The 15,497-nt window shown below is 44.3% G+C and overlaps 1 protein-coding gene across 2 annotated transcripts in view; it reads left to right on the top strand.

Annotated features, from left to right (window-relative positions):
• chst11 (carbohydrate (chondroitin 4) sulfotransferase 11) overlaps positions 1-10,932 on the top strand; it is a 50,573-nt gene extending 39,641 nt beyond the window's left edge. For both annotated transcript variants that reach the window (XM_069713213.1, XM_069713214.1), the window contains exons 2-4: positions 1,767-1,852; positions 7,933-8,162; positions 8,296-10,932. In XM_069713213.1, the coding sequence (XP_069569314.1) occupies positions 1,767-1,852; positions 7,933-8,162; positions 8,296-8,920 (941 nt within the window). In that variant the 3' untranslated portion in view covers positions 8,921-10,932. The remainder of the gene's footprint in view (positions 1-1,766; positions 1,853-7,932; positions 8,163-8,295) is intronic.
• Positions 10,933-15,497: the final 4,565 nt, after the last annotated feature.

Here is a 15,497-nt window from a genome sequence, read left to right on the forward strand (position 1 = left end):
CTTCCTCCACTCTCCACTAGTCTACAGGCTGCTCTAAAACACCTTTCAGATCTCAGGTGTGATGGGATTTAACCACTTTTACTGTTTACTTCTGTTAATCTGCTGACATACTGTACATGTGATCTGACCGTGTTTCTTTCGAAGACTCAAAGAAACCTAGAGGGAAGCAGCATCGTTGCAGCTCTGTGTGTTTGGTCAAAGACCTCTGAGTGCAGATGACCCAACGAGACACAATCTGCTGTTAGAGAAATAAATTATTATTTTACAGCCATGTCCTATTTCATGATGAAGAGATACAATAGACAATGGACAGGAAGTGGCTTTCTTTAATAAAGCAGATACAACAGGAAGTCAATTTTAATCTCAAATGTTGGTCACAAACATGATGAATATAAATTTTGATTTCCAAAAATATCTGCGATGTCCAACAAAAAAAAGCTTCTTAAGCCTACATACAAGTCAGTCAATAGAAATGTTTTGCCAGAGAATCATCAGGTTTTTACATTTTTAAGTGACTGTACTATTTCAGTGAGATGTTCGTACATGCAATGGTACAATAGAATCTGTAATTAACTTATTCTTCATTTTAATTTCTCTCCAAATGTAAACATCTGTAAAAAAAAAAAAAAAAAAAAAAAGGGCTGAATGTGTAGCAGCATTATAAAGCCTGAAGGGATTTCTCTTTACTGTATATTAATAGTGATGAGCTCCAGATGTTGTGACTGTAGATGAATTGTCATGGTTCTGCCAGACGTTCTGTGTCCATGGAGGATGCAGAGATCAGCTGGACAGTCAGCTGATCTACTCCAGCTTCACATCTGAGACTCCGTAACTTTCTGTGGAAGAGAATTGCTGTTTCACATCAAACACACGCAGGTCGAACATTATTATACATTATTATACATTATTCAACGCGCTGCAGCAGGAACATCAAAAAGATTCCTGTTCACTAGAATGTATGTCGGGTGACGTTCAAAGCCCGTGAGTCCTCAATACTGGATCATATTTATCATATTTGTCATCTTTATCATATTGAGCATATTGATCACAGTTATCATGTTTATCATATTAATCATATTGATCATGTTTATCATATTGATCATGTTTATCATCTTTATCATATTGATCACGTTTATCATATTGATCATGTTTATCACATTGATCATATTGATCATGTTTATCATCTTTATCATGTTGATCATATTGATCACGTTTATCATGTTTATCATATTAATCATATTGATCATGTTTATCATATTGATCATGTTTATCATCTTTATCATATTGATCATATTTACTGTTGAGGTGAGCCACTTAGCGCCCTCGTGTGTATGTTTGTGTGCATATGTGTGTATGTTTGTGTGCATATGTGTGTTTGTGTGCATGTCTTTGTGTGTGTGTGTATGTATGTTTGAGTACGTTGTGTGTGTGTGTCTATGTTTGTGTGTATGTGTTTGTGTATGTTTGTGTGTATGTGTATTTGTGTGTGTGTGTTTGTATGTTTGTGTGTGTACGTGTGTGCGTGAATGTTTGTGTGTGTCCTTGAAGACAGGTCCAGGCTGTTTAAAGTGATGTGGTGTCCGGTGAAAGATTTAAATGTTACACCTGGAAGACATGTTTAGGAAGACATCTTTAGGAAGACTTTCTGTGTCTCTGTGGACAGATTCTGTCGTCTCCTCTCGCTGCATTTTCTGCATCTAACAAACTGAATGTCCTATTACAACCTGAACGTCCTCCATCTCACTCGTGTGTCTTTGTCTCTGCAGTCATGAGGAGGAACTCCTTCATGGTGGACGGCTGCTGCAGGAAAGGATCCCGCAACGCCTTACAGGACCTCTACAACCCGTCACAGGTAGGAGGACAGTCTGTCTCTCTGTCTGTCTCTGTCCTCCTCACCCAGCTGTCCCCAGGTCTGTCCCTGGCTCTGTCCCCAGGTCTGTCCCCAGGTCTGTCCCCAGATCTGTCCCAGTGTCTGTCCCCAGATCTGTCCTCGTGTCTGTCCCAAACTCTGTCCCCAGGTCTGTCCCCAGCCCAAGTACATTTAACATACAAGGGTCCAGAGAGGGCTCTGTGTGTATATGTGAGCGTGCGTTCAATAACTTCTGTTTTGTCTGAATTTAGAAGCAGGAAGTTTTTGGTCATCCAGTGTCATGAGGTGGTGTTTACAAGGACCCAAATGCAGGCTCACAGACTTGGGTATCAGTTCCAAAATACAGTCTTTATTGCAACAAACAAAAACAAACAAACCAAAAGGTGGCACCTATTGTGTCCACTTGCTTCCAGCAACTCGACCGACAGATCTGGGGGGACGCGGCAGGCAGGGCAGCCGGCAGACCAGCGGAAGGGACGGCGTCAACAATCCTCCAAGTCGGGAGGGCAACGCCACCGACTGGTGACTTTGACAGGGAGCTCCGCAGGAGGAACAGAAGCCGGAGGAACGGAAACAGGAACGGGAACAGGACGGACGGAGAACAGACGGAGGACGGACGGGTGACTAACAAAAATGAACCAACCACCAGAAGAGTGCAGGGGTAGGGTACATATAGTCCGGGGAGGTGATCAGGGAGATGCAGCACACCTGCAGGTGGTGATCAGGGGTGAGTGGCTGCAGCTGCTGGGACCGGTGAGGGGCGTGGCCACAGACAAGCAGACAGGGGACTGAGGGGACACAGGAGGAGAGGAGAGGAGGACACAGAACAAGCAGACAGGGGACTGAGGGGGGACACAGGAGGAGAGGTGATCGGGGGGGGCAAAACAGGAAAACCGGACTCCTGACATCCAGGCCTTTATGTCTTTTAGACAGGCTTCAAGTTTTACTAACTGATTAGTTTCATCTGGTTTTATAGAAAGATATAGCTGAGTGTCATCTGCATAACAATGGAAGTTGATGCAGTGCTTCCTGATGACATCTCCTAATGGAAGCATGTACAAAGTAAAAAGTATTGGGCCTAACACTGAGCCTTGTGGAACTCCATAACTAACTCTTGTTTGTCTGGAAGATTCATTGTTGACATGGACAAACTGGAATCTATCTGATAAGTAGGATTTGAACCAGTCTAATGCAGTTCCTTTAATCCTCGTAACGTCTTCTAATCTCTGTAATAAGATCGTATGATCAATCGTATCTAAAGCAGCACTGAGGTCCAGAAGAACAAGTACAGAGACGAGTCCATTATCTGAGGCTAATAAAAGGTCGTTAGTAACTTTCACCAGAGCTGTTTCTGTGCTATGATGAACTCTAAAGACTGAACATCTTCAAACAGATCATTCCTTTGTAAATGATCACAAAGTTGATTTGAAACAACTTTTTCAAGGATTTTAGAAATAAATGTCAGGTTGTAAATTGGTCTGTAGTTTCCTAAAACAGCTGATCAAGAGTCGGCTTTTTAAGTAAAGGTTTAATTACAGCCACTTTAAAAGCCTGCGGTACATAGCCGGTTACAATAGATAGGTTGATCTGATCTAATATGGAAGTATTAATTAAAGGGAAGACTTCCTTAAAAAGTTTAGTTGGGATGAGATCTAACAGACAGCTAGAGGATCCAGATGAAGAAATAATTCTAGTTAACTCAGAGAGATCAACAGGAGAGAAATGTTCCAAGTTTACATCTGGTCCTACAGTTGCTTTCAGGGCTGCTGTACTTAACATCACATCAGTGATGGTGTCAGGAAGGGTCGGCCTGATTCTCTCCCTGATAGTAAGAATTTTATTAGTAAAGAAGTTAATGAAGTCATTACTGCTGAGAGCTGAAGGAATAGAGGGCTCAACAGAACTGGGACTCTTTGTCAGCCTGCTACAGTGATGAAAAGAAACCTGGGGTTGTTCTTGTTGTCCTCTATTAATGATGAATAATATAAAGTTCTGGCCTTACGAAGAGCTTTCTTATATAATATTAGACTATCCTTCCAGGCAGGTGAAATTCTTCTAAATTAGTGGAACTCCATTTCCTTTCCATCTTTCTAGTCGCTGCCTAGCAGAGCGTAGTTCTGAGTTGTACCATGGAGACAACTTCCTCTGGTTCATGACTCTCTTCTTCAGAGGGGCGACATCATCTAGAGTTGTAGCAGAGATACTGCAGTGTTTTCTACCAGATGATCCACTTGTGTGGGACTAAGATCAACGTAGATGTCTTCCACTGCTTTAACACACGGCATCGAAGAGGATAAACATGTAACTGCTTCCTTAAACTTGGCCACGACATCATCTGACAGACATCTACTGTAGTGGGATTTATTCCCACATGCTGTGTAGTCCATTATTGTAACTTCAGATGTTAATAAGAAGTGGTCCGACAAAACAGGGTTTGGAGGAAATACTATTACATTTTCAGTTTCCATCCCATACGACAGAACCAGATGGAGGGTGTGGTTACCACGGTGACGGGGTTTATTTACATAATTCATTATAGAATCTAATAATGAGCTGAAAGTAGAACTGAGGCTGTCGTTGTCCACGTCAACATGAATGTTAAAGTCTCCCACTATCATCACTTTATCTGAACTCAGCACTAAATCTGATCAAAAGTCAGAATTCAGTTAGAAACTCTGAATAAGGACCAGGTGGGAGATAAACAACAACAATACAATCTGTTTCTCTGCTTTCCAGTTTGGGTGAGAGACTAAGAGTCAGACTCTCAAATGATTTAGAACTAAGTTTAGGCTTTGGATTAATTGATCAACTTGAGTGGAAGATTGCTGCCACTCCTCCTCCTCCTCCTCCTCTTTCTCCTCACCCTCCTCCTCCTCCTCCTCCCATGATAAGTGTCTGTGTGCGTGTGTGTGTGTGTGTGTGCGTGCGTGCGTGCGTGCGTGAAGGGCCCTGTGCTTTTAGCTCGTGGCATGCACCTGTGTCCATTCACTGCCTCCCTGCTGAGATGCAGCAGCATCAGAGCAGAAATCATTAATCATTAGATTCACTGCTGAAAGCTTTCATCTTTATGTTTTTATACAAGTTTAAAAGGTTTCAGTCCCCGATATGCAAAAGTAAAAAAAAAAGATGTCGACAGAGAGTAGGCGTTGCAGTAGCAGCATACAGAAGCAATAAGATAATAATATAAATAATAGAATGGAATAGAATAGAATAATAGAAAATCAATAAAATAGCAGTAAATAGCAGTAAAAAATATAAAATATAAAATGCACAGTATATACAGTATATACAGTACATTATATATCTATATATATTATATACAAACAAACCAAGAAACACAGTCAACATATATATACAGTACAGTATATATCTATATATATTATATACAAACAAACCAAGAAACACTGTCAACAGTGTTATTGTACTGTGATGGATTTTGCCAGAGGTGAGTTATTGTACAGTCTTATTGCAGTGGGCAGTAATGATCTCCTGTATCTGGAATGATCTCCTGTATCTGTCCTTGTGACAGCGGAGCTGAAGGAGTCTTTTGGAGAAAGTGCTCCTCTGTCCCTGCAGCAGGTGGAGAGGGTGGTCAGGATTATCCAATATGGATAATAGTTTGTTCAGCGTCCTCCTCTCCACCACCTTTTCCAGACTGTCCTGTTTGCAGCCAATGATGGAGCCGGCCTTCTTAACCAGTTTGTTAAGTCTGTTGGTGTCTCCGGCTCCAATGCTGCTCCCCCAGCAGACCACAGCGAAGTACAGTTCACTGGCCACAACAGATGGTAGAACATCTCCAACATCTCGCTGCACACATTGAAGGATCGAAGTTTCCTCAAGAAAAAGAGTCGACTCATCCCCTTCTTGTAGACAGCGTTGATGTTGGTCTTCCAGTTCAGTCTGTTGTCATGGAGACACCAGGTACTTGTACTCCTCAACCATGTCCACCTCCTCTCCCAGAACTCTCAGCGGTTGTGGAGCCGTCGTCTTCCTCCTGAAGTCGACCACCATCTCTCTGGTCTTGGCCACGTTCAGGAGCAGGTGATTTCTTCCTGCCCACTCCACAAAGTCCTCCACTACTGCCCTGTACTCATCCTCCCGTCCATCCATTATACATCCTACCACTGCAGAGTCATCAGAGAACTTCTGCAGATGGCAGGACTCTGAGTTGTTCTGGAAGTCAGTGGTGTAGAAGGTGAACAGGAAGGAGACAGAACAGTTCCCTGAGGAGCTCCAGTACCACTGACCACCGTATCAGACAGCACACTGCCCAGACGGACAAACTGTGGTCTGTCTGTCAGGTAGTCAGTGATCCAGGAGACGGTGGACGTGTCCACCCCCACCACCTTCTCACTCAGCAGCAGTGGTTGGATGGTGTTAAATGCACTGGAGAAATCAAAGAAAGTGATTCTCACAGAGTCACCGGTTCCATCCAGGTGAGACTGAGCTCGTTGCAGCAGGTAGATGATGGCATCATCCACTCCCACATGAGGCTGGTACGCAAATTGTAGATGGTCCAGTGAATATTTCACCAGCGGCCTGAGGTGGGCCAAGACCAGCCTCTCCAGCACCTTCATCACATGAGATGTGAGGGCAACCGGTCGGTAGTCGTTGAGGCCAGATGGAGTCGTCTTCTTGGGGACTGGAACCAGGCAGGACGTCTTCCACAGCACCAGGACTTCCTCCTGCTTCAGGCTCAGGTTGAAGAGGTGTTGTAGGACCTCAGCCAGCTGGACGGTGCAGGTCTTCAGGACCACGGGGCTGATGCCGTCAGGTCCTGCAGCCTTGCGCTGGTGGATTCTCTCCAGCTGTCTCCTAACCTGACCAGTCGTCACAGAGAGGGGGGGGGGGGGGGGTCAAGGTGTCGATGGAGGAAGAGCCCTTTGAGATTGAGGGCTCTATGCAGTTCACCAGGGGGCGCAGAGGGGGGAGGGGGGGAGGCAGCAGAGGTGTTTGGGAGGTGTAAGGTGTGGAGGAGACAGATGAGAGTGGTGAACTAAACCTGTTGAAGAAACAGTTTAGTTCATTTGACCTCTCCAGGGAGCCCCCTGGTTGTCTCTCTCTCCAGGAAGTACAGGAAGTACAGGAGTTACAGGAGATACAGGAGGTACAGGAGATAGAGGTACAGGAGTTACAGGAGATACAGGAGGTACAGGAGATACAGGAGTTACAGGAGGTACAGGAGATACAGGAGGTACAGGAGATAGAGGTACAGGAGTTACAGGAGATACAGGAGGTACAGGAGATACAGGAGTTGCAGGAGTTACAGGAGGTACAGGAGGTACAGGAGTTACAGGAAGTACAGGAGGTACAGGAGATACAGGAGGTACAAGAGATACAGGAGGTACAGGAGATACAGGAGGTACAGGAGGTACAGGAGATAGAGGAGGTACAGGAGTTACAAGAGATACAGGAGGTACATTGGTACTGGAAACATTGAGTTAAACATCGTGTTACACATTGAGCAGAAAACCTGTGATGTCATCATGACATCATGATGACTGTCCTCTGTCCCCTGTCCCCTTTTAACTGTCCCATGTCCTCTGTCCACTTTCCCATCTCCTGTCCACTGTCCTCTGTCCTCGTTCCTCTGTCCCGTGTCCACTTTCCCCTGTCGTCTGTTTGTCCTCCGTCCCCTGTTGTCTGTCATATGTCCACTGTACTCTGTCCCTTCTCTTAGTTGTGGTTCGTTATGATTATGGTTAGTTTTGGTTAGTTAAGGTTATGGTTCGTTATGGTTAGGTATGGTTATGGTTCGGTATGGTTAGGTGTGGTTAGTTATGGTTATGGTTAGGTGTGGTTAGTTCTGGTTCTGGTTAGTTATTGTTATGGTTAGGTATGGTTAGTTCTGGTTCTGGTTAGTTCTGGTTCTGGTTAGTTATTGTTATGGTTAGGTATGGTTAGTTCTGGTTCTGGTTAGTTATGGTCTGTCCATGTGATTTAAAATTTAAAAAAAAATTGCTCTCTGCTGTAGATGAATGAAATAAACAGCAGCAAGTTCTACTTTGCTCTCAGTTATATCTCTTCTCTGTCCTGCTCCCTCCGTCTCTTTGTCCCACCAGCCGGACCTCTCCGGAGCTGCCGTCCTCCACCAGGCCAGGAGGGATCAGGTGGGGGATGCCTGTCGAGTCTACAGCGCGTCCAGTCGTAAGCGGAGAGTCCTGACCCCCGGAGACCTCAAACACCTCGTGGTGGACGAGGACCATGAGCTTATCTACTGCTACGTCCCCAAGGTGGCCTGTACCAATTGGAAACGTGTCATGATGGTGCTGACGGGCCGGGGCAAATACAGGTGAGTCCATTACCTGACTGTTGAAATGGACGTAGAGGGACAGGGTCCGTTCATCCTGCTTTTACTCACAGTGACCGTAGTGCTCTATGAACACGTTATCTGTCTCTGACGGTCTGTTCCTGCTGCTCCCCAGTAACCCCATGGACATCCCTTCCAATGAAGCCCATGTTCCATCCAACCTGAAGACACTTAATCAGTACGGCATCGCTGAGATCAACCACCGCCTCAAGAACTACCTCAAGTTCCTCTTCGTTCGCGAGCCCTTCGAAAGGCTGGTCTCCGCTTACCGCAACAAATTCACCCTCAAGTACAACTCCTCCTTCCACAAGCGCTTCGGCACCCGCATCGTCAGGCGCTACCGCAAGAACGCCACTCAGGACGCCTTGCTGAACGGAGCGGATGTCAAGTTCAAGGAGTTTGCAGAGTACATGGTGGACCCGGCCACGCGGCGCGACGGCCCCCTCAACGAGCACTGGCAGACCGTCTACCAGCTCTGTCACCCGTGCCACATCCACTACGACATGGTGGGCAAGTATGAGACGCTGGAGGACGACGCCAACTACGTGTTGAGGTTAGTGGGTGTCGGCGACTCCCTGCACTTCCCGAGCTACGCCAAGTCCACACGTACCACAGATGCCATGACAGCTCAGTTCTTCAGCAACATCAGCACTCAGCAGCAGGTCCAGCTGTACCAGCTCTACAAGCTGGACTTCCTCATGTTCAACTACTCCACGCCGAGCTACCTGCGGCTGGACTGAGGACAGAGCTGCGACTCTGACAGACGATGTCTCGTTCAAAGAGAACAAGGCAGATTTATTTGGAAGCAAACTTGATTTAAAAACTCTCGTTGTACCTTACGGGTGTGGCACCTGAAACTGAGATGTGAACAGGTGCTGAAAGATGGAAGAAGTGAGTGCTTGTCTGGGCATAAGTGGAGGATTTCCAGTCAGCAGACACAGAAGGACAGTTTGGTGTAAATGGACCAAAAGTATGTAAAGACTGAAATGTGGGTGAAGCAGGTCTTCAAGGTGTCAGAAGAGGATCTTATCCTCGGAGGACGGACTCCACGTCCTCCACGTTTAAACAAACTGCTGAGAAATTAGGCTGCTTAAAATTCTGCAAAGCAAATAGTGGCCTCGCACGTGCCCTGAACCCAATGCATCATGGGAGCTAAGCGTATAGCCCCCGCCCCCCGATCAATAGAGAAACTCCGTCAAATTGTAAAACACACTTCATGTCCTTGGATGTGCTGTCAGTGCGGTGAGCTTCATTCAGAGGGAGAACGGATCTTCACCGATTCTACTGGTTCTACCAGTTCTACTGATTTTTTTACTGGTTCTACCGGTTCTACTGGTTCTAACGGTTCTACTGGTTGTACTGGTTGTATCGGTTCTACTGGTTCTATTGACGGCGCTGGAGCCTTCAGCCCGATTCAACACGACAACAAGGAGGTCTGAGGAAGTGCTTAAAAAAACACCACTGTGATGCCGAACATCCTTAACACTGCTGGCTACAAACAGCTGAAAGAGGTGCCTGTGTGGTTCTGAAAAGGTGAGCAGTACTGGACCTTACCGGGCCCAGTGGAGCCACCGGGGTTGGGAGGGGGGCACGTCCACGAGGCCCAACAACAGACATGCCTGCAGTAAACTGATGATCCTTTTGTCTTCAAGCTGATTTTGTTTTTATTGACTTCGGAATCATTGCTGCAAGCAGCAATAATCAAAGATTATTTAAATTGCTTTATTGGTTGTGAGAAAGATTTCATATTTTGTTTTCCTGGGACGAAGAACTTTTTAGGACATTTTAAAGTTGGACTGCTGTTAAGAGTTGATGTTTCTTCATGCTGATTTCTGTCGTCACAGTTTGAAACATTATTCATCATCATTTCTTATTTAAAGCTGTGTGGTTACCTTCAGCCTCAGAGACATCACACACACACACACACACACACACACACACACACACACACACACACACAGCTTTATTTCACAGCAGCACAGAGACACTGAGATGATCTGAGCACACTCAGTATTATTATAAAATATAAAATGATATTTAATGTTTGAGTTCATAAAGAGGATTTTATCTCGTGGAAAAATGACTAAATATTTAGTTTTAACCTAACGTCCATTTTAAAGACTGAAATCTGAGATAAATAATCACTTTCCGACGGTCTCCACGTTAGCTAGCTTCTTTAGCTGCTGGCAGGCTAATGAACTGAATCTGCCACACTTGTCACAGATATTCTCTTTTTCACCACCAGGGGTCTCCATAGATTCAGATGTTCCAGACAAGTTCAGGACACGAAGAAGGAACTGTTTCATTTTTTTTTAAATGTTTACTTTAGATCTAATTAAGAATAAATGTTTGTGGGTGATTGGGTCACACCACCTACTGGTCCTCATGCTGCAGCATTAGCTGAAACTTTCTCCTTCTGTGGTTTAAAGATGTCATCACTGATCTGGGTGTAAACGTGGAGATGAACACCAAGAGATGGTCGTTGCTACGGCGACAAAACGAAGAGTTCACATAAAGTGGAAGTTTCCTTTAACACTGCTTTACTTTAGCTCCACCAATGTTTATGAAGTTCTGTGTGAACAGGACGTGTTCTGCACATGCTCAGTAGGACAGTTTTAGGAGGGGTGGTAGCCTCAGGTTTATGTGTCTCTGTGCTGCTCTGACATCATTAACATCTCCCTTCACTTCACTGAGGTCACTTCCTGTTTCCAGCTGTTTCACCTGCTGCCAGATGACCTCTACAGGTGTGTGTGTGTGTACCTGCTCTTCCTCAGCTCTCTGATGAAGACATTCCAACCTGCTCCATTTATTTATTTTTTCTCAGAGATCTTCCTGCTTCCTGTCTGTCACACTTACTGTACCTCTTGTCTCTGCTCCTCTCTGTCTCCTCTCTGCTCCTAACTGCTCCTCTCTGTCTCCTCTCTGCTCCTCTCTGCTCCTCTCTCTGCTCCTCTCTGTCTCCTCTCTTTTCCTCTCTGCTCCCCTCTTTTCCTCTCTGTCTCCTCTCTGTCTCCCCTCTGCTCCTCTGCTCCTCTCTGTCTCCCCTCTGCTCCTCTCTGTCTCCTCTACTCCTCTCTGCTCCTCTTCTTTTCAGGTGTACTGACTGATCCCATGAGTAACTGACTGTGTTCTGTTCACTGATTGGTGGAGTGCTGTGATGTCACAGCAGTGTGACCTGAAGTTCATCCTGTCTGATGTTTTCACAATAAAATAACTCTGAAAGTCACGTGGCCTCCTGCTGATTATTTCCTATGTGGATGTCAAAAACGCAGCAGGACACAGCAGCTGAACGCTGACACATAAAATCTCGTGATGCACCTGAACACATCATGAAACCAGACCATGGGTGCGTCCGTCCATAAACTGACCTCCTCCGTCCTTTCCTGAGCTCTATTCCTTGACGTCAGTGGAAAACGTCATGAGGTGAAGGAAAGATGAAAAGGAGAATTCTTCCTGACGAGCAGAGAGCCGTCGTGTTCAGAGGATCGCCTCCACGTACACGAGGCTGCATACTTCTACGACGGAGGATGTTAATGACGTGTTCTGGCCGCTGAAACTACAACTTTCAGAAGATGAACTACAGAAAGCTTCTTCGACACGTTGTCCCGTCTGTCACCATGTTGTTTCATGCAGGCTGAATAAACATCTTCACTCATGAAGTGTGACGCTCAAAAACAGGCTCCAAATAAATGATTAAATGTAATCAGCTCAGATCTGCTGTGTCCAGCTGATCATGTTATTAGTTCAGTTCATCTCTGATTCCTCAACAAAGACACTTCTTTTCATGTGAACTTGGTACAGCAACTCAAACTAGGCAACAATAATGTTTTTATTGTTGCTGCGCTACTTACTATTACCTATTATTACTTATTCGTCTATGTTATTGACCAGAGTTCACGTTAGTTATGGGATCGCATCGATACACAATTCAATTCAATTCAATTCAACATTATTTATAAAGCGCCAAATCACAACACAGGTTATTTCATGGCACTTAACACATTAAAGTCCTTACAGCAGAACTTTACAATATTATACAGAGAAACCAACAATTCAACAATTCAACAATTCCCACATAAACTAGGAGGGAAAAAAAACTCTTTAAGGGAGAAAAACCTCCAAAAGAGGGAAGAAAAACTCCCTTTAACAGGAAGAAACCTCCGACAGAACCAGGATCAGAGGTGGGCGGAGCATCTGTTAACAGAACCAGGATCAGAGGTGGGTGGAGCATCTGTTAGCAGAACCAGGATCAGAGGTGGGCGGAGCATCTGTTAACAGCATAACTAAAGGTTGGTTCAGGTCTACCTGAGCCAGCCATAACTATAGGCTTTATCAAAAAGGAACGTTTTGAGTCTAATCTTAAAGCTAGAGAGGGTTTCTGCCTCTCTAACACAAACTGGGAGCTGGTTCCACAGGGGAGGAGCCTGAAAACTGAAGCTCCGCCTCCCATTCTACTTCTGGAAACTCTAGGAACCACAAGTAGACCAGCGTACTGAGAGAGAAGTGCTCTGCTAGGATTATATGGTTCTATAAGATCTCTAAGATATGATGGAGCCTGGTCATGTAGAGCTTTGTAAGTCATCAAGAGAATTTTAAATTCTATTCTTGATTTCACAGGAAGCCAGTGAAGAGAAGCTAAAACTGGAGAAATATGATCTCTCTTGTTAAATCCCGTCAGTACTCTTGTTGCACCATTTTGGATCAGCTGCAGGTTTTTAATGAGTAATTTGGACATCCTAACAGCAAGGAATTACAATAATCTAGTCTAGAAGTAACAAACACATGAATTAGTTTTTCTGCGTCACGCTGAGGAAGGATTTTCCTGATTTTATTAATATTACGTAGATGGAAGAAGGCAGTTCTGGAGATTTGCTTTATATGGTGTATAAAGGACAAATCCTCATCAAAGATGACTCCAAGGTTCCTCACAGTTTTGCTGAAGGCCAAGACAACGTCATCTAGAGTAACTAAGTGATTACAGAAAGAGTTTCTGAGGTGTTTAGGACCAAGAACAATAACTTCTGTTTTGTCTGAATTTAGAAGCAGGAAGTTTTTGGTCATCGAGGCCTTTATGTCTTTTAGACAGGCTTCAAGTTTTACTAACTGATTAGTTTCATCTGGTTTTATAGAAAGATATAGCTGAGTGTCATCTGCATAACAATGGAAGTTGATGCAGTGCTTCCTGATGACATCTCCTAATGGAAGCATGTACAAAGTAAAAAGTATTGGGCCTAACACTGAGCCTTGTGGAACTCCATAACTAACTCTTGTTTGTCTGGAAGACTCATTGTTGACATGGACAAACTGGACTCTATCTGATAAGTAGGATTTGAACCAGTGTAATGCAGTTCCTTTAATCCTCGTAACGTCTTCTAATCTCTGTAATAAGATCGTATAATCAATCGTATCAAAAGCAGCACTGAGGTCCAGAAGAACAAGTACCGAGACAAGTCCATTATCTGAGGCTAATAAAAGATCGTTAGTAACTTTCACCAGAGCTGTTTCTGTGCTATGATGAACTCTAAAGACTGAACATCTTCAAACAGATCATTCCTTTGTAAATGATCACAAAGTTGATTTGCAACAACTTTTTCAAGGATTTTAGAAATAAACGTCAGGTTGGAAATTGGTCTGTAGTTTCCTAAAACAGCTGATCAAGAGTCGGCTTTTTAAGTAAAGGTTTAATTACAGCCACTTTAAAAGCCTCCGGTACATAGCCGGTTACAATAGATAGGTTGATCTGATCTAATATGGAAGTATTAATTAAAGGGAAGACTTCCTTCAAAAGTTTAGTTGGGATGAGATCCAACAGACAGCTAGAGGATCCAGATGAAGAAATAATTCTAGTTAACTCAGAGAGATCAACAGGAGAGAAATGTTCCAAGTTTACATCTGGTCCTACAGTTGCTTCCAGGGCTGCTGTGCTTAACATCACATCAGTGATGGTGTCAGGAAGGGTCGGCCCGATTCTCTCCCTGATAGTAAGAATTTTATTAGTAAAGAAGTTAATGAAGTCATTACTGCTGAGAGCTGAAGGAATAGAGAGCTCAACAGAACTGGGACTCTTTGTCAGCCTGCTACAGTGATGAAAAGAAACCTGGGGTTGTTCTTGTTGTCCTCTATTAATGATGAATAATATAAAGTTCTGGCCTTACGAAGAGTTTTCTTATATAATATTAGACTATCCTTCCAGGCAGGTGAAATTCTTCTAAATTAGTGGAACTCCATTTCCTTTCCATCTTTCTAGTCGCTGCCTAGCCGAGCGTAGTTCTGAGTTGTACCATGGAGACAACTTCCTCTGGTTCATGACTCTCTTCTTCAGAGGGGCGACATCATCTAGACTTGTAGCAGAGATACTGCAGTGTTTTCTACCAGATGATCCACTTGTGTGGGACTAAGATCAACGTAGATGTCTTCCACTGCTTTAACACACGGCATCGAAGAGGATAAACATGTAACTGCTTCCTTAAACTTGGCCACGACATCATCTGACAGACATCTACTGTAGTGGGATTTATTCCCACATGCTGTGTAGTCCATTATTGTAACTTCAGATGTTAATAAGAAGTGGTCCGACAAAACAGGGTTTGGAGGAAATACTATTACATTTTCAGTTTCCATCCCATACGACAGAACCAGATGGAGGGTGTGGTTACCACGGTGACGGGGTTTATTTACATCCTGATAAAAGCCTATAGAATCTAATAATGAGCTGAAAGTAGAACTGAGGCTGTCGTTGTCCACGTCAACATGAATGTTAAAGTCTCCCACTATCATCACTTTATCTGAACTCAGCATTTTTGTTCACCGTTCTTGTGATCATTTTGGCCCCACAGGGTGAGATCTTGCGTGGAGCCCCAGATCGAGGGAGATTATCAGTGGTCTTGTATATCTTCCATTTTCTAATAATTGCTCCCACAGTTGATTTCTTCACACCAAGCTGCTTACCTATTGCAGATTCAGTCTTCCCAGCCTGGTGCAGGTCTACAATTTTGTTTCTGGTGTCCTTTGACAGCTCTTTGGTCTTGGCCATAGTGGAGTTTGGAGTGACTGTTTGAGGTTGTGGACAGGTGTCTTTTATACTGATAACAAGTTCAAACAGGTGCCATTAATACAGGTAACAAGTGGAGGACAGAGGAGCCTCTTAAAGAAGAAGTTACAGGTCTGAGAGCCAGAAATCTTGCTTGTTTGTAACTCCGAGCACAACCCATGAACATGAATAATTATACCCCCCCTCCCTCTCCATCCCCCTCCTCCCACCCCTCTCCACCCCCCGTCCCGCTCCCCCCCCACACACACTTCAATACACAAATCAGA

This window comes from Brachyistius frenatus, unplaced genomic scaffold (assembly GCF_029030835.1).
Source record: "Brachyistius frenatus isolate BFR_SWC_R1_liver_20210118 unplaced genomic scaffold, ASM2903083v1 Contig_116, whole genome shotgun sequence".
In the NCBI taxonomy this organism is placed as follows: domain Eukaryota; kingdom Metazoa; phylum Chordata; class Actinopteri; family Embiotocidae; genus Brachyistius; species Brachyistius frenatus.